Source organism: Crinia signifera, chromosome 4, assembly GCF_055691185.1.
Source record: "Crinia signifera chromosome 4, ASM5569118v1, whole genome shotgun sequence".
In the NCBI taxonomy this organism is placed as follows: Eukaryota; Metazoa; Chordata; class Amphibia; order Anura; family Myobatrachidae; genus Crinia; species Crinia signifera.
This window is the reverse complement of record NC_139220.1, coordinates 240,710,776-240,736,060: the sequence shown is the minus strand read 5'-3', so window position 1 is coordinate 240,736,060 and position 25,285 is coordinate 240,710,776. Positions and strand designations below refer to the sequence as shown.

Below are 25,285 nucleotides of genomic sequence, written 5' to 3'. Positions count from 1 at the left end.
TCGGGTATGGCATACCTCCCAACTGTCCCGCTGAATGCGGGAACCGGAACGTCCCGATATTTGGGGACGTTCCCGCATGCCTCCCACGTCCGGCAGTGTCCCGCTGCGGGGGGGGGGAGTTGGGAGTCCCCCCCAATATCACAGAATAAACGCTGTGCGCATGCGCACAGCGTCTATTCGCGGCCGAAACCTAGGGCGCGGCTTAATTTGCATAATCCGCGACCTCATTTGCATACGCCACGCCCCCTTTTCGGGCGAATAGTGTCCCTATTCTACTCTTCAAAAAGTTGGGAGGTATGGTATGGAGTCTTAAGAGTTTTTAATCAACATATATAAAGTGCACAAAACGCTATGTAAAATTTAAAGAACATGACTTTATTGCATTTTCCAACTATTTGCAGTGTCACTGTCAGAATTATTGGTGCACGTTCGGAACAATACTTAACATTACTTCATAGTCATTTAATCGGCGTACAGTTTAGGAAGGGAACTAATGAAACGTGCCCTTTTCATAAATGGCCGCAAGGTGGTTAGTACCTCTGTAAGGGCAGTTGATGCAGGAAAGCAGCGTGACGCATGGTACCCGGAAGAAGGGCACTGCACATGCGCGAAAGAACCGATGGCTGTTCTGCGCTCTACTAGTTTTTACAATGGTTTCAGACGCTGTTCTCATTCTAGAAACTGTGGATTTTGCAGCTAAGAAGCATAGACTGCAAAAGAGAAAAGATGTTGAGGAGACGCCTTATATTAACCACCCCATAGGTAATAAGCTACTGTATACCACACCAGCACCTCCCACCCCTCTACCTATAGTATAATGTTATGTATGTTCTGTATATGCACCGCTGTATCTTGGAGGTAATGTATCAGGACTCTGTTAGCATAGCCTTCTTTCTAAAAAATCTCTATGCAGTTATCGTGTTCCAAATTAAGTGACTTTTAGGCAAAAATAAAGGATTCAACCGTATAACTTGAAAGTCAGGATTAAATTAATCAATCCGTGAGTCGTGTTTCCTATTACCTTGTTTAACAACCAGTGCTTGTTCTACCGACCTGTGTGTACTCCGATACTGTTGCCATAGCTGTATGATCCTTGTTACAGACCTCCCTCACAGCTGACTATGGAATGACAAGTGCTGGAAGCCTGTTATCTTATAATTTGGGATAGTTGCAAAAGAAAAAGTGTATATATATATATATATATATATATATATATATATATATATATATATATATATATATATATATATATATATATATATATATATTAGTGTAATATATTGCTAGAATTTTCCCACTTGTTTGCAGCATGAAAATACTGACCTATGACTGGTTAAGCTATTGGCTGAGCAGACAATTACACCAGGAATATAGTTGGAGCATTGGAGTCTGTCAGATTGGTCACTGAACCAGGACTGGAATGCTGAAGGCTAATGCAGATCAGCTCATACATAAGTTTGTCTCCTTATCCCTGTTATTTATTAATTAAGTTATAGCACATAGCACACGCGTATTCCACAGTGCTTTACAGAGAAAAGTTGAACATTCACATCTGTCCCTGCCCCAGTGGAGCTTACAATCTATATTTCCCAACACAAAAACACGCACAAACATACATTTTAGTGTTCATTTTGTTGGGAGCCAATTAACCTAAAAGTATAATTTTCTGGAATGTGGGAGGAAACCCATGCAAGCACGGGGAGAATATACAAACTCCACAGTGGGCCATGGTGGGAATCGTAACCCATGACATCAGTGCTGTGAGTCAGTAATGCTACTAGTAGTCTCAGACTATACCTGTGCTCACAGGTATGTGTCTATATTAATACTATTGTTAATTTATATGGCGCCGCAAGGGGTCCACAGCGCCTATCAATACATGAATGCGCAAAAAGAAAAAAAAATTACAGTACAAGACAATTTAGGACCAGTATAGGGAAAATAAAGACTGTTCCATTAGGGGACAGGACACTGTAGCAATTATTAGTGTGAAAAAAGCACATATTGGAGGAATAATTTCACTATTTGAGCAAAGATACTCATTTGTTTTGATAAAAACACCACTTTATGCCTGGGTTTGACTGTGTATTGCTGTAATTATGATTTCTTGTGAAGTAGCTATTGCTATAACAGGTATATACGCTTTTATGTACTGTGTCTATTTATGTTGTCACTTTTGAGTAAAAAGTTGTCCCAAAAGTGATAGGGTTAATGTAGGAAACATTCCCTTTATTTGTCATACTATATATCTTTTACAATGTGTATTGTTTATGTTGTAGGTGTTGCTAGGATATTATCTCATGAGGCCGGAATCAGTGATATAGCAGTGCTGCAGGTAAAGTGTCACATTTTGTCTATTTTACAGCCCTGTAAAATGTCTTTCATGTACTTGAGCAGCATTCAAAATACTTAGGGGCATATATACTAACCCTCGGAGAGAGATACAGTATCAACCAATCAGCTCCTGTTATTTTTCATACACTGTAGCACATTAAGGCTTAAAAAGAGATAAACGTGAGGGTGATAAAGAGCGATAAACATTTAGCCAATCAGCTACTTACTGTCATGTTATAGACCATGTTTCAAAAATGAGAGTTGAGGAACTGATTGGCTGGGTGTTTATCACTCTTTATGACCCTCGCGTTTATTTCTTTTTAAAGCTTAATATCTGCCCACTGCCTGTAACATGGCAGTTAAGAGCTGATTGGCTGGTACTTTATCGCTCCAATTTTTTGCTCCTAAAGGGTAAGCACATATTCCCCTAAATTCTTTATTTTATTTATTTATTGCTTTCACTTATTTATATGTCGTTAACGATATGTATGATATTTTTAACAATATCGAGTGCAAATTGTCCAGTGTGTGCTTTCAATGTGCATGTCCACGGTTCATTACATGCAGCTCAATCTGATATTATTGGCAGCGACTTTATGTACAGAGCTGTAGGCTGGTGATATCACTGGCTAATATTGTGAACGAAATCGTGCAGTGTGTGTGCAGTATATTGTTCTCTTGCAGCACTGATGATAGTTACCTATATCGGCAGCCACGGGAATCACCCAGTGTGTACCCAACATAACAACAGCCAGCAAGGTATCACAGCTTCTGATTAATAACTTTTCAAACCACCGCATCGCATATTATTGCAAAGTACAGAAAGTATGTGCTGGCAGTACTTTTTTTACTAGATCGCATTGCATCTAGGTCAAAACGCACGCTGTTTTGGTGTTTAGTTTGCGATTCGAACTAGATGCTATGTAGTACAAAACGCACACCGCACATATCACAAAAATGGACATAATAAGAGAGCAGTGATCAGTGTTTCTGACACACTTTCTCCATGCTCCATGCTCATGAGCGATTTTGAAGAATTTTGGAGCCCAGGTAAGTTACCCTGCTGGGGTGGGATTGTACTTCCATTCAATGCCCTGTTTTTGGTTTTGGGTGGAATTGCAAGAAAATGATCAAAGTAAAAATACTGGTTTATATTGCTGTTTAATTTTAAATGTTCTGCCACAAATACAGACTTGGAATTTTTTGACGAGACAATCTTATTTATGTGCACATGTGGCATTAAGTGATATGAACACCTAACACGCAATATGCGTATATCATTCATTTCACAGGCAGCACTGCTGCATGATACTGTTGAAGATACCGACACAACATTTCTGGAAATTGAGGGGAAGTTTGGGCAGGAGGTGCGGAAAATAGTAGAGGAGGTGACTGATGATAAGACACTGCCAAAAATGGAAAGAAAGCAGCTGCAGATAGAGCACGCACCTCATTGCAGTCGCAAGGCCAAGCTAGTCAAAATGGCTGACAAATTGTACAACCTACGGGACCTGAACCGCAGCACTCCCAAAGGTAATTATACTGGCAATGGGATGTCCTGATGAAGGCAGTGTTCAGTGAGGGGATGTTCACCCAAATGTGGTCTATGCAGAGCTGGATGGAAATAAACACACCTATAACCGTGCCCTAGTAACCTCTACCAATTGTGCTAGCTGACAGCACACTTCTCTGGAGAAACTCCCTTTATAGGGAATTTGGGACAGATCACCAGGTTATACTGAGGAGTATATATGCTATACTTGTGAATCAAATTGGACATTACAGCGTGTGGGAAATTCTGCATGCTATGTTATCCGAAAATTCTACAAAATGCGGACTGTGATCCCCTTCTTTTGAGCTATATATGCACCAGAATCGCGTTTTAAATAGTTCTCTAAGTATTTGTATTGTTGTTTTTTATATATATTTTGTGTATGTGTGTATATATATATATATATATATATATATATATATATATATATATATATATATATATATATATATATATATATATAGAGCAACAAAAGATGTGCAGCACTCCAACCAGGATCGTGGAAATCCAAAAAAGCTTTATTGAACAACGTTTCAATATATATATATATTTTTTCCTTTAACCCCTTCACGACATTTGACGTATATATACGTCATGGCCGGGAAGTACTTCCCGACCGTTGACGTATATATACGTCATGGCTTAAAACTGTCACTGCGTCTAGAGACGCAGTGACAGAGGGACGATGTCTGCTGTCCCTGACAGCAGACATGTCCGTGCATGCCCAGGGGGGGCGGCGATGCCGCCCCCCCGTCGGCGATCGCTGTGATTGGCTGTTCATTGTGAACAGCCATTCACAGCGTTTTCTGTGTCACCGGCGAATAACGTTCGCCGGTGACACGGGATCGGAGGTGATTGGTGCTGTAAAGTACAGCACCAATCACCGCGGGGTGTAAGGGTGACACTGGTGTCACCCCACCTCACCCCTCCCGCCCCCAAAGGCCGTGATTGGTTCGTCGGACCGACGGACCAATCACAGCCATGGAGGGGGGTTTAAACTAACGGTGACTGCACTGCAGACGCCATTCCGGTCTGGAATAGCGTGCAGTGCGGTCACCGTGCCCAGCTGCCGCCTATACTGACCAGAACCCATCCAAAATACTTACCTGATCATTGATATTGCTTATGCTTGTGACATCTTGTGACATCCTGTGACATCTTGTGCTGCTGCGATTTATTAGATAGAGAGAGAGTTAGAGAGAGAGAGATAGAGAGAGATAGAGAGGCCTAGTGCTATATTTTGTGCTGCTGCAGTGTGATAGAGCTATAGATAGAGAGATAGAGAGAGATAGAGAGAGATAGAGAGAGATAGAGAGAGAGAGATAGAGAGAGAGATAGTGACAGATTGTGCTATATATTTTTTATATAACTGAAAGAGATAGAGAGAGATAGAGAGGCCTAGTGCTATATTTTGTGCTGCTGCAGTGTGATAGAGCTATAGATAGATAGAGAGAGATAGAGAGAGATAGAGAGAGAGAGATAGAGAGATAGTGACAGATTGTGCTATATATTTTTTATATAACTGACTGCTGCCCCCCCTTTTGTGCTGATCAGTATAAATTAACTGATCAGCAACTTTTTGGGGGCGCAGGTTTTTTTTTATATATAGATATACCTGTCAGTGCTGCTGCTGCAGTGTCGTAGAGTGATAGATAGTGAGAGATAGAGAGATAGAGAGAGATAGTGACAGAGAGTGATAGAGAGTGCTAAATTTTGTGTCTGCTGCCCCCGCCTTTTGTGCTGATCACTATATCTGAGGTGATCAGCAACTTTTTGGGGGTACAGAGGTTTTTTTTTTTATATATACCTGTCAGTACCACCAAAGGTTGTGCACCTGCTGCCCCTCACTGGTAATCAGTGTCGCATCACTGATCACCTTTTTTTATTTTTTGTGAGTGCTGTGGGGTCTTTTTTACATTTTTTTTTTTACACACACTGTGATTTTGTGTGTGTCCTGTGGCCACTGTGCGCTGATCAGTGACGTACATCACTGATCAGCTTTTTCGGCACAGGGTTGATCTATTTTTTTTTTTTTTTGGATCAAATTCCTGTTGCCTTTGAGCGCTGTTCAGTGACGGACGTTACTGACCAACATCTGTGCTCAATTTTTGGCGCAGGACCTTTTTTTTTTTTTAACCCCTTCCATTTATTTATTTTTTTAACCCCTTCCATTTTTTTTTTTTAACCCCTTCCATTTTTTTTTTAACCCCTTCCATTTTTTTTTTTTTTTTGAACCCTTCAATTTTTTTTTTTTTGTATTTTTTTTTTTCTGCACTACATACACACTACACACTACATACCCCCCGGGTTGAAATAAAGTTTGTACCCCCCCCTACACTATACACGTGTTGAAACATTTCACTACCAGTAACACAAAAATATAAATGGCATCCCAAATGTCATCCCAAATGTCGTCCCAGTCATCCAGGAGAATGTATTCGGTGGAGGAGGCATATGCCATGCTTGCCTCTGACTCTGACACAGCCAGTGAGGCAAGCGGGGAATTTGAAGGATTTGTCTTAAGCTCCTCTTCCTCCTCTGATGATGAGGGACCCCCTCAAAGACGCCCCCGTAGAGCAGCTGAGACCCCCCCCCCAATAATTGATCTCGTATGGACCCCACCACCAGACAATTTTGAGCCCCAGGTTCCTGAGTTTTTGGCCATCCCAGGAATCCAATTTGATTCAACAGGTCTCAGAGAAATTGACTTTTTCAAATTATTTTTCTCTGATGATTTTATAAATTTAATGGTGGACCAAACTAATTTATATGCCCAGCAGTTTATTGCTCAAAACCCCACGTCATCATTTGCTAGGTGGACCCCTGTAGATGCAGTAGAGATGATGACGTTTTGGGGTCTGGTGTTACATATGGGCATAGTAAAAAAGCCACAAATTAGGCAATATTGGAGTACAGATGTTCTGTACAGCACCCCATTTCACCGTATGGCCATGCCCCGGGCTCGTTTTGAGGCAATCCATAAATTTATACATTACACCGATAATGCACAGTGCCCACCCAGAGATGATCCCACCTTTGACAGGCTATTCAAAGTCAGGCCGGTCATTGATCATTTCAGTGCCAAATTTGCAGAGCTATACATCCCTGATAAATGTATTAGTATCGACGAGTCCCTTATACATTTTAAAGGAAGGGTTAAATTCCGCCAGTACCTTCCCAGTAAGAGGGCAAGGTATGGCCTAAAAATGTATAAGCTGTGTGAAAGCACCACAGGGTACACCCACAAGTTTAGGGTATATGAAGGGAAGGATTCAAGAATTGAACCACCAGAATGCCCCCCCTCCCTCGTAGGTGTTAGTGGAAAAATTGTCTGGGATTTAATGCACCCCTTCCTGGATAAGGGTTATCACCTCTATGTGGATAACTTTTACACCAGCATCCCCCTGTTTAAGGCCCTTGGTTCAAGAGGTACAGCAGCTTGCGGTACTGTGCGCAAGAACCAAAGAGGCCTCCCCAAAACGCACATTGCCCAAGTAATGAGAAGGGGTGAAAGCAGGGGAATATGCACCGAAAATATGTTGTTGGTCAAATATAAGGACAAGAGGGATGTCCTTATACTGACAACAATTCATGGAGACAGTACCACCTCCATCCCTGTACGAGGTACCAGTACCCACACCTCAAAACCAAATTGTATCCTAGATTACAATAAGTACATGGGCGGAGTGGATCTTTCAGATCAGGTACTGAAGCCGTACAGTGCCCTGCGGAAAACAAATATCTGGTACAAGAAGCTGGCCGTGTATATCATCCAGATGGCACTGTATAACGCTTACGTGCTATTCCGTTCTACCGGCCAGAGGGGGACATTTATGCACTTTCAAGAGGAAGTCATAAAGAGCCTAACATTTGGGAATCAGCAGGCAGAGGGCCCCAGTACTTCTAGTACTGGCCCCCGTATTGTACCAGGGCAGCATTTTCCCAACGAAATCCCCTCCACTGCAAGAAAGGGCAGGACACAAAAAAGGTGCAAAGTTTGCTATAAAAAGGGAATAAGAAAGGAAACTATTTTCCACTGTGAAACTTGCCCCGACAAACCCGGCCTATGTATAAAGGAGTGTTTCAAAATATACCACACATCTATGGATTATTAGGTTCATCATTTCACCGTGCTTCGGGGGTCTTGCTAATGCCACATAGCACCCACCATTCATTCCACCAGAATCTGAGCTGCAAAAACCAAAAATCACTCCTTCCCTTCTGAGTCCTGCCATGCACCCAACTGGTATTTTTTGGTCACATGTGAGGCATTGCCGTACTCTGGAGAAATTGGGGCACAGATTTTGGGGTGCTTTGTCTCCTTCATTCCTTGTGAAAATGAAAAATTTTGAGCCAGAAGTACATTTTTGTGTAAAAAATGTATTTTTTTCATTTTCACTGCCCAGTTGTACCAAAATTGATGAAACCCCTGGGGGTTTGAAATGTACACTATACCCCTAGATGAATTCCCTGAGGGGTGTAGTTTGCAAAATGGGGTCACTTGTGGGGGGGTTCCACTGTATTGGTAATGCAACATAGCACCCACCATTCATTCCACCAAAATCTGTGCTGCAAAATCCAAAAATCACTCCTTCCCTTCTGAGTCCTGCCATGCACCCAACTGGTATTTTTTGGTCACATGTGAGGCATTGCCGTACTCTGGAGAAATGGGGGCACAGATTTTGGGGTGCTTTGTCTCCTTCATTCCTTGTGAAAATGAAAAATTTTGAGCCAGAAGTACATTTTTGTGTAAAAAAATGTATTTTTTTCATTTTCACTGCCCAGTTGTACCAAAATTGATGAAACCCCTGGGGGTTTGAAATGTACACTATACCCCTAGATGAATTCCCTGAGGGGTGTAGTTTGCAAAATGGGGTCACTTGTGGGGGGGTTCCACTGTATTGGTAATGCAACATAGCACCCACCATTCATTCCACCAAAATCTGTGCTGCAAAATCCAAAAATCACTCCTTCCCTTCTGAGTCCTGCCATGCACCCAACTGGTATTTTTTGGTCACATGTGAGGCATTGCCGTACTCTGGAGAAATGGGGGCACAGATTTTGGGGTGCTTTGTCTCCTTCATTCCTTGTGAAAATGAAAAATTTTGAGCCAGAAGTACATTTTTGTGTAAAAAAATGTATTTTTTTCATTTTCACATCCCAGTTATACCAAAATTGGTGAAACCCCTGGGGGTTTGAAATGTACACTATACCCCTAGATGAATTCCCTGAGGGGTGTAGTTTGCAAAATGGGGTCACTTGTGGGGGGGTTCCACTGTATTGGTGCTTGGGGGGTCTTGCTAATGCGACATAGCACCCACCAAAATTCCACCAGAATCTGAGCTGCAAAATCCAAAAATCACTCCTTCCCTTCTAAGTCCTGCCATGCACCCAACTGGTATTTTTTGGTCACATGTGAGGCATTGCCGTACTCGGGAGAAATTGGGGCACAGATTTTGGGGTGCTTTGTCTCCTTCATTCCTTGTGAAAATGAAAAATTTTGAGCCAGAAGTACATTTTTGTGTAAAAAAATGTATTTTTTTCATTTTCACTGCCCAGTTGTACCAAAATTGATGAAACCCCTGGGGGTTTGAAATGTACACTATACCCCTAGATGAATTCCCTGAGGGGTGTAGTTTGCAAAATGGGGTCACTTGTGGGGGGGTTCCACTGTATTGGTAATGCAACATAGCACCCACCATTCATTCCACCAAAATCTGTGCTGCAAAATCCAAAAATCACTCCTTCCCTTCTGAGTCCTGCCATGCACCCAACTGGTATTTTTTGGTCACATGTGAGGCATTGCCGTACTCTGGAGAAATGGGGGCACAGATTTTGGGGTGCTTTGTCTCCTTCATTCCTTGTGAAAATGAAAAATTTTGAGCCAGAAGTACATTTTTGTGTAAAAAAATGTATTTTTTTCATTTTCACATCCCAGTTATACCAAAATTGGTGAAACCCCTGGGGGTTTGAAATGTACACTATACCCCTAGATGAATTCCCTGAGGGGTGTAGTTTGCAAAATGGGGTCACTTGTGGGGGGGTTCCACTGTATTGGTGCTTGGGGGGTCTTGCTAATGCGACATAGCACCCACCAAAATTCCACCAGAATCTGAGCTGCAAAATCCAAAAATCACTCCTTCCCTTCTAAGTCCTGCCATGCACCCAACTGGTATTTTTTGGTCACATGTGAGGCATTGCCGTACTCGGGAGAAATTGGGGCACAGATTTTGGGGTGCTTTGTCTCCTTCATTCCTTGTGAAAATGAAAAATTTTGAGCCAGAACTGCATGTTTGTGTAAAAAAATGTAATTTTCCATTTTCACATCCCAGTTGTACCAAAATTGGTGAAACCCCTGGGGGTTTGAAATGTACACTATACCCCTAGATGAATTCCCTGAGGGGTGTACTTTGCAAAATGGGGTGACTTGTGGGGGGGTTCCACTGTATTGGTGCTTTGGGAGTCTTGCTAATGCAACATAGCACCCACCATTCATTCCACCAAAATCTTTGCTGCAAAATCCAAAAATCACTCCTTCCCTTCTGAGTCCTGCCATGCACCCAACTGGTATTTTTTGGTCACATGTGAGGCATTGCCGTACTCGGGAGAAATTGGGGCACAGATTTTGGGGTGCTTTGTCTCCTTCATTCCTTGTGAAAATGAAAAATTTTGAGCCAGAACTGCATGTTTGTGTAAAAAAATGTAATTTTCCATTTTCACATCCCAGTTGTACCAAAATTGGTGAAACCCCTGGGGGTTTGAAATGTACACTATACCCCTAGATGAATTCCCTGAGGGGTGTACTTTGCAAAATGGGGTGACTTGTGGGGGGGTTCCACTGTATTGGTGCTTTGGGAGTCTTGCTAATGCAACATAGCACCCACCATTCATTCCACCAAAATCTTTGCTGCAAAATCCAAAAATCACTCCTTCCCTTCTGAGTCCTGCCATGCACCCAACTGGTATTTTTTGGTCACATGTGAGGCATTGCCGTACTCGGGAGAAATTGGGGCACAGATTTTGGGGTGCTTTGTCTCCTTCATTCCTTGTGAAAATGAAAAATTTTGAGCCAGAACTGCATGTTTGTGTAAAAAAATGTAATTTTCCATTTTCACATCCCAGTTGTACCAAAATTGGTGAAACCCCTGGGGGTTTGAAATGTACACTATACCCCTAGATGAATTCCCTGAGGGGTGTAGATTGCAAAATGGGGTGACTTGTGGGGGAGGTTCCTAACTTTTAGCACTTATGGTGCCTAGAAACCTACATGGTGCCTAAAAAAAAATCTCATAAAAAGGAGGCTCCAAAATCAAGTAGGTGCTCCTTCTATTATGAAGCCTGTGGTTTGGTCAACGTGCACACTAGGGCCACATATAGGATATTTTTGAAAACAAAAGAATTGGGGGAATCAATTTTTAGTCACATTTCTCTAGTAAAATCTACTGTATTCGTTAGAAAAATGTATTAAAATTGAAACTCTGCAAAAAAAAAGAAATTTTGAAATTTCACCTACACTTTGTTTTAATTCCTGTGAAACACCTAAAGGGTTAACAAACTTCCAAAATGCTGTTTTGAATACTGTGAGGGGTGCAGTTTTTGAAATGGCATCATTTATGGGGGTGTCTCACATACAAGTCCCTCAAAGTCACATCAGAACTGAACTGGTCCCTAAAAAAATCAGTGTTTGAAATTTTCATGAAAATTTGAGAATTTGCTATTCATATTGTAAGCCTCCTAGTGTCCAAAAAAATTAAAAGGAAGTTGAAATAATGATGGAAACATAAAGTAGACATATGGTCTATGTTAGTTATTAACTATTTTGAGTGGTATGATTATTTGTCTCACAAGCAGAAAATTTAACATTTTGCAAATTGCTAAATTTTCCATTTTTTCACGATATTTTGGTATTTTTCACAAAAAAACACAGACTGTATCGACGAAAATTTACCACTAACTTGAAGTACAATGTGTCACGAGAAAACAATCTCAAAATCACTGGGATAAGTAAAAGCAAAAAAAAGTTATCCCCACTTAAGTGAGACATGTCAGATTTGAAAAAAAGGGCTCTGTCATGAAGGCACAAACTGGCTCTGTCATGAAGGGGTTAATTAAATCTTATATATTTTAATTGAATAGCGCTCTCTTCCTAACTATTGCCGTGCTTTTCAAAGCTGCCTCTTTCTGGTAATTCTGGCGACCGATTTTAATAGGGCAATCACCTTCCACAGTAATAATTACAGTGCCCCCCCCCCCCTTATAGTATACTCAGAGGACAAAAAACACAATGCCCCACAATGGAAAGCGTAAAATACATAGCACCAACAGGGCAATGTATAAATACATTGCTGCTACAAGAAAAAAGTAAAATACATTGTTTTAATATACAAATTTTGGGTACTTGTGTACTAGCACGGCGCCCACGATATTAGGTTGGACGACATATAATCGCATCGCATGCCTTCGCATGGCATACACCCGATGCACTGCGATGCGAAATTGTATAAACCCCCTATACGATGTTTAATTGTATAAGCCCCCTAATGGGGGCTTACAATGTTAAATTTACCGTCCCACTATGAACACCAACCCGGTGGCGAGCGCAGCGGTACGCGTCCTACGACCTTTTCATACCCCCTCATAGCCACCGCGAGGGGCGACGGTACGCGTCCTAAGACCTTTTCATACCCCTTATAGCCACCGAGCCCGAAGCGTGGCGAGCGGACGCGTATTACTTTACATGTATTCCGCGTCCCCGCTGCGCTCGCCATACTATATAACATCAACTATGGTATGGGTAGGAAAAGGTCATAGGACGTGTACCGCCGCCCCTTGCGGGCTTGCTGCGCTCGCCACACTTTGGGTTGGCGTTGATAGTGGGGGTGCCGTTGGGGGTGCTTTTAACATAGTTAGCACCCAACACGTTTTAATTAACTTATAGGGGCCACTTTTAACATGGGAAAAACCTTTAGGGTGCTTATACAATTTTAAATCGCATACCATTGTATATGCGATAGAATGGCATACAATGCCATACAATTCGATGGTGTACAATTTAAAATTGTATAACATCGGCTGCCATCGCGCAACATATCCCATGCCTTATGGTCTGCGATGCGATGGGCGCCGTGCTAGTAGTACCAAATTTTTAAACACTTTGGCGCCACAGGAAAATAAAAACACATTTCCCCACACAGTATAAAAATTCCCACAGGAGAAAATAACATTACCCCACAAAATAATCACATTGCCCCACACAGGAAAAAGATAATGCTCGTCATGCATTATCCGCTGACCGAGTGCCCGTCTCCCCTCACCTTCTCATGCCCATAGGACTTTGCAGTTAAGGGACTGCTGGGACAATTGGGAGGTATGCAAAAGATATCTACATATCTTCACTTTTTCTATATTTTGTTATTTTACAGCCTCATGTGGAATAAATTATTTACACCGAATACTCCATAATGACATGAAAAAAGTTTTTGGGAGATCTTTGCAAATGTATTAAAAATAAAATCTAAGAAAAAATGGAAAAGCAGAGAGGTCACATAGCTGGCTTAGTGGGTATGGATTGTATGATAATAAAGATTAGTCATTAGATCGACACCACTAGGTTGACATACTAGAAGGTTGACAGGGGTCTAGGTCGACACAAGCATTAGGTCGACATGGTCTAGGTCGACAGTCAAATGGTCAACATGGGTTTTTTCACTGGTTTTTGACCCGAATGTTTACACAACCGACATGGACACAGTTTTAAGTGCACCTCGCATGGCTCGCTGTGCTCGCCCTAGTGGATGGTAGAGCATGAAATACCACCTGTCGGCTCAAAAAACAGTGAAAAACCCTATGTCGACATTTTGACTATCGACCTAGACCATGTCGACCTGTCGTCATAGACCCCTGTCGACCTTCCAGTATGTTGACCTAATGACTGTCCACCATCTTTAGGTCGACCAACCTACCGTACCCCTTAGTTGTGCTGGGTGGGCTGGCAGGCGGGATTTCGCCTCCCTGTTTTTCTTTTCTCATTTTGGGAACATTCACAGAATGCAGCTTCAGGAGGAAAGGACCCACTCGGAAAGGTCCCACCTCCTTCCAGTGTGATATAAGTCAGTCTGAAGGCCCCCGTACACTAGTCCGACTTCTCTGAAGGGCAAGTTGGATCTGATTTCCCTTGAAGTCCCTTCATGTGATTTGGCACTTGATATGCTATTTTTAGATACGATTTATCGCTCATAAAAGGATTCCCCGGGAGTTGCCAAGGAGTTCAAGGGAAATTGGAGGCGATAGAGCACAGATGCTGAGGAGCACCCGCTATGTAGCACCCGACAGCTGCACATCAGATTTATCTTATGTGTACAGCAGGTTCCATCTCCCGATCGGATTGGGATGTCAAACAGATGGGATTTTGAACGATTTCTCTGCGGGCTCCTTTGGAATCAGGTGAAATCACTCATTATTAGTATCTGGCTGGTGTGGCAAGCAGAACACCCCCACTGCAATTCATTTGCTGCATGGTGAGCTCTGATCATGGTAGCCAGAGTTGCCATCCAGATGCCCCAAACCTCCATAGACTCTGCAGAGTTAAGCATAGGCTGGGATCCATCTGATTTTCAATAAAACTCTTACATAGATATAAGCAAATGCATGTTGACAGTGATGGGGATGGTGCTGGCGCATATATATGTGCAGATCAGTCTGGTGAATGATGGCATTTTTTTGTACACAGAATGCAGCCAACTCTAAATCAGGTACTTGTGTATTTTGGCGGCGCCCATCGCATACCATAACGCATACGATGGTATGCGATGCGACGCGATATCGTACGATAGTGCACGATGGCATACAATTTTCAAATTGTATGCCATTTTACATGGCATACAATGCCATACGATGCGATTAAACATTGTATAAGCACCCTAATGGGTGCTTATACAATGTTAAGCACCCTAATGGGTGCTTCCAATGTTAAATGCACCCCCACGCCACCCCCCCACTATAAACGTGAACCCGAAGCGTGGCGAGCGCAGGCGGTACGCGTCCTACGACCTTTTCATACCCCCACTATCCACGTCGGCGGGGAGTTGAGAATAGAATAGTGTGGCGAGCGCAGCGAGCCCGAAGCGTGGTGAGCGGACGCGGATACCTGTGAAGCCCGCGAAGGGACGCGTTTACCTGTGAAGGTATCCGCGTCCCCTCGCGGGGCGCGCTGCGCTCGCCATGCTTCGGGCTCGCTGCGCTCGCCACACTATTCTATTCTCAACTCCACGCCTACGTGGATAGTGGGGGTACGAAAAGGTCGTAGGACGCGTACCGCCGCCCCTCACGGGCTCGCTGCGCTCGCCACGCTTCGGGTTCACGTTTATAGTGGGGGGGTGGCGTGGGGGTGCATTTAACATTGTAAGCACCCATTAGGGTGCTCAAAAGCACCCTTTAGGGTGCTTATACGATTTTTTATCGTATAGGGGGTCAAAATCGCGTCGCATCGCATGCCATCGGGTACATGGCATGCGATGCGATCCGTTCATCGTACGATGGACATCGGGGGCGCCGCCAAAATACACAAGTACCCTAAATCAGCCCCTATTGTACGTCTTGTAACATTTGTTATGTACTTTGTTACCGTTCTCCTAATTGTACTTAAATATTTTCCACTTCTATAGGCTGGTCAGAACAACGAGTCCAGGAGTATTTCCAGTGGGCATTTCAAGTGGTAAATGGTCTAAAAGGCACCAACACAGTCATGGAAAGAAGTCTGGATCAGCTGTTCAGAGATAGAGGCATTGAGGCCTAAATATTCCAAAAAAAGACAAAGATCCTTACATGTGTAATTTACTGTATGCTGCTTACACTGAAGAGAATGTAAAGTGATGCACTGTTATTTCTAATACTGTGGTGAATTTCATGATATATTAAGTAAAAAGTGTTTGTAATGGATGTAGATTGATACTGGACAAAATCCCTTTCCTTTCTCTATTCCATTGCCAACTTACAGAAACTAGTTTGAAGTTTAATGGCTCATTGCACAAAGTATATTTGCACCCTCCACCACCATTCCTGCAACAGTAGAAGAAGCTATAAAGGTATCGGGTAATTAATTACCTCTACTCAGTTTTAAGGCTGAAGAAAGGAATAAATGAACTGGCAAAATTATCGTCGTATAACACAGTTAGGAGATTATAATGCTTATAAATACACCAAGCAAACTAATCAAAAATCCATTGGGTATTATTACAGATCATTCTGCGAAAAGATGTTAGCTTGTGACTTCCTCGAATATTTAGTGTACTATTTTATTGCACACACACAAATATATAATGCACAAGATAAAGTACTTACCGATGTATCAGAATCCACTGTTTGTATAGATATTTATTATCAAAGTCTATAGTAACATATCCTGTGTATTTTAATGGGATATGTTCTGAAAATATTTTAAATTGTAAATTAGGATTCGGTACATTTTGTTGACATAAAGTTGATGTGGTATGATAAAGTTTTAAATTAACGGTACTTATGTATTATCTGGGCTCCCATGTTAAATGCACCCCATTTTTTCATACCCCTACTATCCAACTACGCATGGAGTTGATTTTATATAGTGTGGCGAGCGCAGCGAGCGGACGCGGTCTCATACGGGAGCCCAGATATTACATAAGTACCAAATTAACTACTATATTATTTCTTAGCTGACTCATTAGGATACTTTATATGTGCATAAAAAGCGGCTAACCACTACACTTCAATACTAGGGACCCCACACAGTTCATGTTTTCCAGGTCACCTGTGGATTTTTTAAATGTAAATGTACCGTCATGGAAAACATGACTGTACTTGTGTAGTTTCACAGCGGCACTGCCCGCAGATCGCATCCCATGCGATTTGCATGCAATGTGATTTAGCACACCTCCACTATCCACGTCAGCCCAAAGCGTGGCAAGCGCGGTACACGTCCTCCCGACCTGTTGGTACCCCTAATATCCACGTCGGGGTGGAGTTCATTTTATAAAGTGGGAGAGCTCAGCTTGCCACCGAGTCCAAAGCGTAGCGAGTGGACGTGAATTACTTGACGTGTATTCTGCGGGGCTCGCTGCGCTCGCCATGCTTCAGGCTCATTTTCCGCATCCGCTCGCCACGCTTTAGAAAATCAACTCCACGCCGATGTGGATAGTGGGGGTATGAACAGGTCAGGAGGACGCGTACCGGGGCTTGCCACACTTCGGGCTGACATGGATAGTGGGAGTGTGCTAAATTGCATTGCGGATCGAATCACATGCAAAATCGCATGCGATTTGCAGTAAATGCCGCAGTGATACTACACAAGTAACATGACATGTGCAGGGTCTCTGAGGACCAAGTTTCAGAACCACTGAAAAGTTTGACTTTGAGCCTGATTCAGAGTTGGACACATCTCAGCTGCGATTGTGTCTCTTTACACCGTACAACTGCATCTTTATGCTAATGCTGCAGCTGATGAATTTGTACATCCACCGACTGCGGCATCTGTAAAAAGTTGCACCATTGGTCACACATCTGCCGCATCTTTGGATATTAGAAGAGCCATTTAGTTGCTCAGGGTGTCTATTGACACATTACTGCCAATGCATTTTTGAATACAGCTGCTGGCCAGGACATGTTCATGTGGCTATCTCCTAGGAACACCCACAGAAATTGCCTTGTTTGGTGTCTCCAAAAGTACACTATGCATCCACAGTGCAACTTGGACATATACACAGACTTAGGGGGTTATTCTGGTTGATTCCCTCAGATGCGTATACGCACCCCTTTGAGTCAACATAACCCTGCCTTGCGAATGGTGGCCCACTATTCGCAAGGTGCGTTACTTTGTACTGGCTGCGAATGGATGTTTTGCATAGACATCCATTCGCAGCATGCAGGGAAACGACCACATCATTCGATGGTTGTCAACCATCAAATGATGTGGAACGTCCATACATATGTAAGAGTGCTCTGAGGCACCATTACATATGCGTGCATGTTCTGAAGGAAATAAAGAAGGCAGCTGACATCCGGTGATATCAGCTGCCCGCCGCCATTGGCCCTGTCATGGCCTCATTAGTATGAGAATGCTCATAAACCACTGGTCGTTCACATTTGCTAATGAAGCTGCCCGCTGTCCCACGCCCCTCCCCATTCCCCCACCCGCAGCCCTGGGTGCCTGCACCCAGTGATCCGTGTATTCGCAGTGGGTGCATGCACAATGCGCAGTAACAAAACATCGGTCTACCGTGCGAACAAATGGCAGTTGCGAACGGTCCTGAATAAGGTCCTTAGAATAATGGCTGTGTCCGCCTCTGAATCAGGCCCTTTCTATGCACTTTGGAATAATGCCTATCACATCAATAATACTGAAGTTCGTATAAATGGCTATACATAACTGTATAGCTTGTAGATAGGCAATGCACACTCATATAAGCGGGATGTATTTTTTCTTGATAGAAATCTACTTTGCTTCTTTACACTGCTAGTAAGGCAAAAAGAACAAACCTCTAGATCAGGGGTAGCCAACTCCAGTCCTCGAGGGCTACTAACAGTGCATGTTTTCAATGTCTCCTCACAGAATCACAAGTGAAGTATTTAGCTCCACCTGTGGATCTTTTAAAATGTGTCAGTGAGTAATGAGTACAGCTGTGCATCTGCGAGGTGAGCTGGAAAATGTGCACTGTTGGTAGCTCTCGGACTGGAGTTGGCTAATCCTGCTTTTGATCAGGGGTAGCCAACGCCAGTCTTCGAGACCTACCAACAGTTCACGGTTTCCAGCTCACCTCACAGATACACAGTTGCACTCATATACTTCACTTGTGATTCTGGGAGGAGACATGGAAAACGTGAACTGTTGGTAGTAGCTCTCAAGGATTGGAGTTGGCTACCCCTGCTCTAGACTACTTATTTTTACATCCCAGAACTAAAGCAAGACTAACCAATTCCTCTGAATGACTATTGTCATATACTGCAGACTGTGACACAGCAGCACTCGGGCCCTTATTCTGGTTGGTGCGGCCAGAGCCGCACACGGGGCTCTGGCCGCACAAACCAATCCCCGCCCACCCTACGGATCGCCACGGCCGTCCGTACACGGACGGCTGGCGATCCGCATAAAAATGGTGGAGGCGTACGCCTCCACCATGGTGGGAGCTGCCCCCTGCATTCGATGGTCGTCGACCATCGAAGGCAGGTCCGCACGCCCCGGCAGCTCCCGCAAGCTGAGACCACACGGACAATCGTCCGTGTGGTAGCTTGTATGGGGGCTGAAAGCTGACATCCGGCGACGTCAGCTTTCCGCCCCCATGAGTTGCGTCATGCCCTCATTACCATGCATACGCCCCGCGTTTGCATGGGAACGCCCATGAAACGCGGGGCGTACACATAGGGAAATGAGGGCATGAAGCCTCTCACGCCCCTATACGCCCCCTTTGCGGCGGACGAAATACGTCTGCGGCGAAGGGGGCTGCACATGCGCAGATTGACCTCTGCGCATGTGCAGAATAAAAACATCGGCGGTACGGCCGCACGCGGGCCGTACCGTCCGAATTAGAATAAGGGCCTAAGTGCTCCATGCAGCCTCTCCAGCACCCAAATTCTCACTTCTGTGTTTAGATCAGTATCTATCCCTTACTTGCTGTAACATGTACTGTCACTATAGGATTAATACAGGGCTCGCTTTCTTGTTGTGTGATACCAACCATTGTTTCTTGAAAATCTTTTTCACATGTGAAATAAACATTATGAATGGCTATTAAATTAATTCTACTGATACCCCTTTCAGACATAACCTTTCGACCCGGGATATTGCCTGGGCTTGCAGCTTGGTCCCAGTAGCTTTGAATGAAAAGACCCAAACCTGGGTCCGTGATCCTGCTCAGTACCAGGGTTATCCTTGGGACTGGCCTGCATTGCCTGTAGTATGAACCTTGATTTCTTGACATGGGTTGTGCTGTGAATACTTGATTGGCTGTTTGGGGGCACTTGCAGATGACCTCACCTTCAGAAGCCAAAACATAATGCACAGCGAATGCCAGGGCAGAAACTGTGTGTACAGATTCAACCTGAGAATTTCCTGTAGTGTAAAAGGGGGTCCCTACTTGAGACACGGGTTTAATCCTGTCTGAAAAGTGTATTAGTTGACTTTACCTAGGTAAAAAAAAATGTTTGTTTAGACCAGATATTGCCTATTGCAGATGAAATTAATGTGAAAAAACAAATACAATAATATTGTAAGCTTGAATTAAAGCCATTCTTTGAAAGCATGTTCAAAAAAAGTGTAATAAAAGAAATCCAGAATTATTTTTTTAAGATAGATTTTTTAAATATATTGCATCATCTCACAACAGTTAGGTATTGTAGGAACGTGGATGCTTGATTGCGTCATTGTGGTCACAACCTCCACCTTACCCCAATCTCACGAAAGTGGAACAAGCAGCCCTGAAAAAGAAAGAATATACTAATTTGAGGGGCCGATAAAAGGAGTTCCATCGTGATTCAAGATTTGGGAGATTATGATAAGTAGAGACAGGATTATATGCATTTGCATATTTTGCCCATTTTCACTGGTTATTGCATATTTTAACTAAAATCTAGTGATGGTGCATATTTTAGGCCCCACCCTCTTACCACCCGCGAGTTACAGCACTGCTTTGCCCTGCTGCTGCTGGCCAGGTAGTGGTAGAGTGTGCAGGCTGGGGTAATATGTGTGCAGTGTGGGGGACCTTGGATGTACGCTATGTCTGACACTGCTCTAGGCTGCCAATCCATGTTGATAAAAGTCAGTCGGGGCTGATGACATTACGAAGCTCCTGAACCTTTGCCTGCCCCTGGCCTGGGACTTTACACCAAGAGACAGACTTCTGCAGCAGATGAGGCGGGCGGAAGGGTTGTGACATCACGCGGCACGGAGGACATGCAGTGTCACAGTGAAAATGCGGTGCAGGGAGGAAGCCTTCCACTGCGCCACCCTCACACGCTATGCTGACATTTGATCCATCGGCGCTGGAGATGAGGGTTCGTGTAGTTGATGCAAGAAGAGCTTTGGACGCTGGAGTCTGCTGTAGCAGCCAGGAAGGAAAAAAATCCTGTGTACAGCACTAGACTATTTTTGAGGTTTATTTGCAACAAATTGTATGCTGAATTTTAAATAAATAAGTTAAACATTACTTAATGTAGCATATTTTAACACTTTTTATGCATATTTTAAGTATTTTTCATGCATATTTCAAGCTTTTTATGTTGCATATAATCCTGTCTCTAATGATAAGGAATGCACATGATTATTGAATAATGCCCAGACCTACTCCAGACTTAACCGGAACCTCACTATGCTTTATCAGAATGAGCTGAAAAGTCTTTTACAGTTGGTGGTTGGTAATGGCATAATAAAAAATGAAATATGTAATAAATTATATGTAGATCATCCAGTAGAGTCACTGTTTTATACTATTCCAAATATCCACATAGCTACTCATCTCTCTCTCTGTGTGAGATAGAGATATATTCCAATGGATCCGGCTCTCCATCTTTTGTAATTATAGCACTGGGTGCCCATACAAAAGAAGTGTAACATACAGCAGCGGGGGAGGTATAGCACTCACAGCTTCTTGTATAAATAAAACTCACATAGTCTGAGGATTGTCCGACTACATGAGTGTTATTTATACACTGTGAGTGCTATACCTCCCCCGCTGATAGATACACACACAAGAAATAAGTGCGCAAGATCAACCTTGAAAGTTGATTCAACAAAAGTGAATCAATGGGTTAATGTCCCGGTTAAGTATTCCAAATGCACTCTGGTTTTTAACTTTCAACCCGATTTGCTCCAAAGATACCTGGATTCCACAGGTTGTAGTGTTCTAGAAGAATAAATGAGAGCACGCCATAGTCCAATAAAAAAAAAAAATGACAAGTTTTATTTTTTAAAAATTCCAAGCATGGATAAGTACAGGGTAATTAGAACAAAGGAAGAAAAAGTATGTCACGGCGTGGTGCACCTAAATTGACTCACACGAGTAAAAGTTAACTTTTATTAACATTGTTTAAGATAGCGAAATATAAAAAAACACAGACAGAACAACATAAATGGTGTGTTTAAAAACGGTGGCTCACTGAATTCGCTCAATTTGACACTATTTCAATATGACTATTTCACTGTATGACAGTCATATTGAAATAGTGTACACACCATGAGACTGCTTATAAACATTTGTATTTAAAGTGCAGTATTAGCAAAGCCTGCGCCGACACAATTTTCACCACAAGGTCTTTTCAAGGCTTGAAAAAGCATTGTGATGCAAAAATGTGTTTAAATATAAGTATGAACGTGGTTTGTGCTGGCGTGATCCTGCTGACTATCTTCCTCCCCACTGCTAGAATTAGAAGACATATGGAAAAAAAAATTTAAGTAACAGCATAGTGTTTATTTAAAGATACAGGTTATGTGCAGTAAGAAAAAGGTATTAATTTGAAGTTTGTCATTAAGGGCCCCATTTATTAATGATCACATATTCAATGCGATATGGCAGAAAAATTATTGAGCAGAATCACATTTGCGATCATATCAATTGAATGTTTCACCCAGCAGGTGAAGCTCAGCACATCGCAGGGACAGGCTCCTGCATGATATATTCTGGTGACAGGCTTGCATTTTATAATGCAATCCTATGCGATGGTATTCTGCTCAGATCCTTGATAAATGGGCCCCCCATGTCAGAGGGTGAGTGAGGCAGTGTAATGAAGTATAAATGGCATGGGGAGGAGGAGGGATAGAGAATAAAGCAAGAGTGTTCAGGGGAGAGAGAGAGAGAGTTAGAGGGGAGTGGGAGAGTAAACACTACCGGACTACGAGTCCCATTTATCAAGTAATATTTGTGGTTAAATCCACGAAAACACCCGTTTTCGGGGGTTATCCACAAATATTATGTATCCCCTCAATGTATTAAAGGGGGGGCCACAGCAGGGTTCTTCAATCCCTGCTGCGATCCCTCCTGCTGCATCCCCCCCATAGATTTCTATGGGGGATGCAAAGCTGCCCAATGTATCAACATTGGGCAGCCCGGCTTCACATTCCTGGGCTATCGCTATTCTGGGATGGCGATAGCCCATTGTAGCCTATGGGCTACACACTGCACTGCCCCGGCGGCAGTGCGGTCAACGGGTTCAGCGCATAACCGCGCATGCGCAGACCTCCCCCGGCTTCCGGCTCAGCAGATCGCAGGGGCTGCTCCACTGTACCTGCACTGTCAGGGATGATACATACCTGTGAGGTGATCACATTATACAATTGGGCGGTAATATTTCGCCCAGATCGCATTGTAAATGCGATCAATGATAAATGGGCCCCTACAGCACAGCCACAGGTCTCTGAGATTGGTGGGCACTTCACTGCATTCAGTGTACCCCCCTAAATACTAGCAAATTTCTAAACTGCAGTGAGTCGGCCAGGCTGGGGCATACTTTGCTGCAGTGCAGGAAGGCAGCTAAATCCTCCCACACTACAACACACATTGTATGGGGATCAGGGGCAACACTGACACGCACACACACACTGTATGGGGATCAGGGGCAACACTGACACGCACACACACACTGTATGGGGATCAGGGGCAACACTGACACGCACACACACACTGTATGGGGATCAGGGGCAACACTGACACGCACACTGTATGGGGATCAGGGGCAACACTGACATGCGCACACACTGTATGGGGATCAGGGGCAACACTGACACGCGCACGCACTGTATGGGGATCAGGGGCAACACTGACACGCACTGTATGGGGATCAGGGGCAAACTGATATGCACACACATCTGCCCCATCTCTTTATACTGTGCTATTGGTGTGGCTGCAACTCAGTAAGCAGACTGATGCAGCAGATGTGAACGGTTTCCTGCTGAACTCTGTCACCATACACTGGACTGCACGCAGAGTACCTGACTCCAGCTGTGTGTGCAGAAGCCGCCTTGCTGCAAAGTTATGCAATCCCTCCTCCCCGTCCCCCATGCTCAATAGCTCTCTGTGGTGTGCTGCCCTCCGGAAGAGAAGCCAGAAGAACATGAGCAGCCAGTGGGCCAGGGACCGCTGTATTGCTGCTTGAGGTTATTAATGATGCTGCTCAGTCCCCATCTGCAGCTTCTCATTGGCATTCCTTATCTGCAGACAACACTGTCATTCCACTGTCATTCCTTTTAGTACATCCCCTTCTCACTACCCAGTCCCCGCAGCCTCCCTCGGGGAAGCAAGCACCCCCTTGCCCTCAGCCCCCATTCTGCCGCCCCATATTACAATAATAATACTTACAGTTTATGAAAACTGGGAGGCAGGTTCCACGGAGCTTCTCTCTATGCTTCATTGCTTCCAGCAGATCTGCACTTTACAGGAAGTGCCTGTAACTGTAATGTACCAGGCAATGCACCTTCCTTTCTGCACGTAGTTTGATTGGCATGGGGGAAAGGGGGCGTGTCAAGGGGAGCGTTTTCTCTTCTCCACTGCAGGAAGCTGGTATCGCAGGAACAGCACCTGCTCTCCCTGCCCACCTGCCTTCATAAATCCAGTGGTTGTAGCAGAACATCGCAATGCGATGTTAATCGATATTATCGCGAAAACATCGCTGTTTATTGAAAATTGGGGCCCTATGTCTACTCTGCCTGTATACCAGTTTCCAAGGCAACGCATACTTCCGTCCCCTGGAGTATTGAACCGGAAGTGGTCCGTTCCTATTACTGTCCTCGCGGATGTGCAATTTGGTTCCTAGCGGTGATACTACTGTCTGTCTGCTGTACATACGGTGTACCGTGGTGAGAGACTGGGGAGGTCAGTGTTTGGGCTGATGTGGGGGAGGGGAGAGAACGGGGTTGGCTAAGAGGCTTGTGGTGGTAAGCGTTATGTCTTATTATTTGTCCACCTAGTACATGTCTGACCGGAAATCTGGTCACATCTGGAATCAGTGACATGCCTGTCAGAGCTACACAGCAGGAGTGCTCCACTGCTCCATGCATGCATTGTACAGATGCTGTATCCCATCTGCCTCTTAGACAGCTGCTATTATTAGGATACAGTACTGGTAACAACTATCATCGGCCCTGATAAATGTAGCCATCATTACCCGCTCAGTGCTTTACACAGCCTGCATCATCATGACAATGGTCCTAATTGCTGCTGTGCGAATTTGCACAGTGGCCGATTATCGATACACTGCGCATGCATATAGTCTGCAATGTGCGTGTGCAATGCTGGCCAGAGATGAAATCCTGCTACTTTTTTCCTTCATTAGCCGAACACAAAGTGATTGACAGGAAGTAGGCATCTGGGGATGGTACCCAGCCGTTTAGTGGGAGTGCCAGTAAAAATGCTAGGAGTGCCTAGGAAGGGGTGTGGTATGACA

At 43.8% G+C, this 25,285-nt stretch overlaps 2 protein-coding genes and 1 long non-coding RNA gene across 4 annotated transcripts in view; 2 read left to right on the top strand and 1 right to left on the bottom strand.

Annotated features, from left to right (window-relative positions):
* Positions 1-552: 552 nt before the first annotated feature.
* On the top strand, positions 553-20,200 carry HDDC3 (HD domain containing 3). The gene is made up of 4 exons (XM_083184122.1): positions 553-762; positions 2,280-2,335; positions 3,627-3,867; positions 15,550-20,200. Exons 1-4 carry the CDS (start codon positions 555-557, stop codon positions 15,678-15,680), a joined length of 636 nt encoding a protein of 211 aa, XP_083040248.1. The 5' UTR covers positions 553-554; the 3' UTR covers positions 15,681-20,200.
* Positions 20,189-24,760, bottom strand: LOC146075167 (uncharacterized). The gene is made up of 2 exons (XR_014473512.1): positions 24,202-24,760; positions 20,189-20,329 (listed from the first exon to the last, which is right to left on the bottom strand). It is a non-coding gene; the product is annotated as an uncharacterized LOC146075167 (long non-coding RNA).
* Positions 24,456-25,285, top strand: part of VPS33B (VPS33B late endosome and lysosome associated) — a 44,712-nt gene continuing 43,882 nt past the window's right edge. The window contains exon 1 of one of the 2 annotated variants that reach the window (XM_083184120.1): positions 24,456-24,698. In XM_083184120.1, the coding sequence (XP_083040246.1) occupies positions 24,636-24,698 (63 nt within the window). In that variant the 5' untranslated portion in view covers positions 24,456-24,635. Of the gene's footprint in view, positions 24,715-25,285 lie in introns of both variants that reach the window. The other variant, XM_083184121.1, reaches the window with a different exon arrangement.

Coding starts and splice junctions, on each gene's coding strand:
- HDDC3 (XM_083184122.1), top strand. CDS start 555: ATGCAGGAAAGCAGCGTGACGCATGGTACCCGGAAGAAGGGCACTGCA. Junction 763..2,279: donor TTATATTAACCACCCCATAG/GTAATAAGCTAC, acceptor TTTATGTTGTAG/GTGTTGCTAGGATATTATCT. Junction 2,336..3,626: donor GTGATATAGCAGTGCTGCAG/GTAAAGTGTCAC, acceptor TTCATTTCACAG/GCAGCACTGCTGCATGATAC.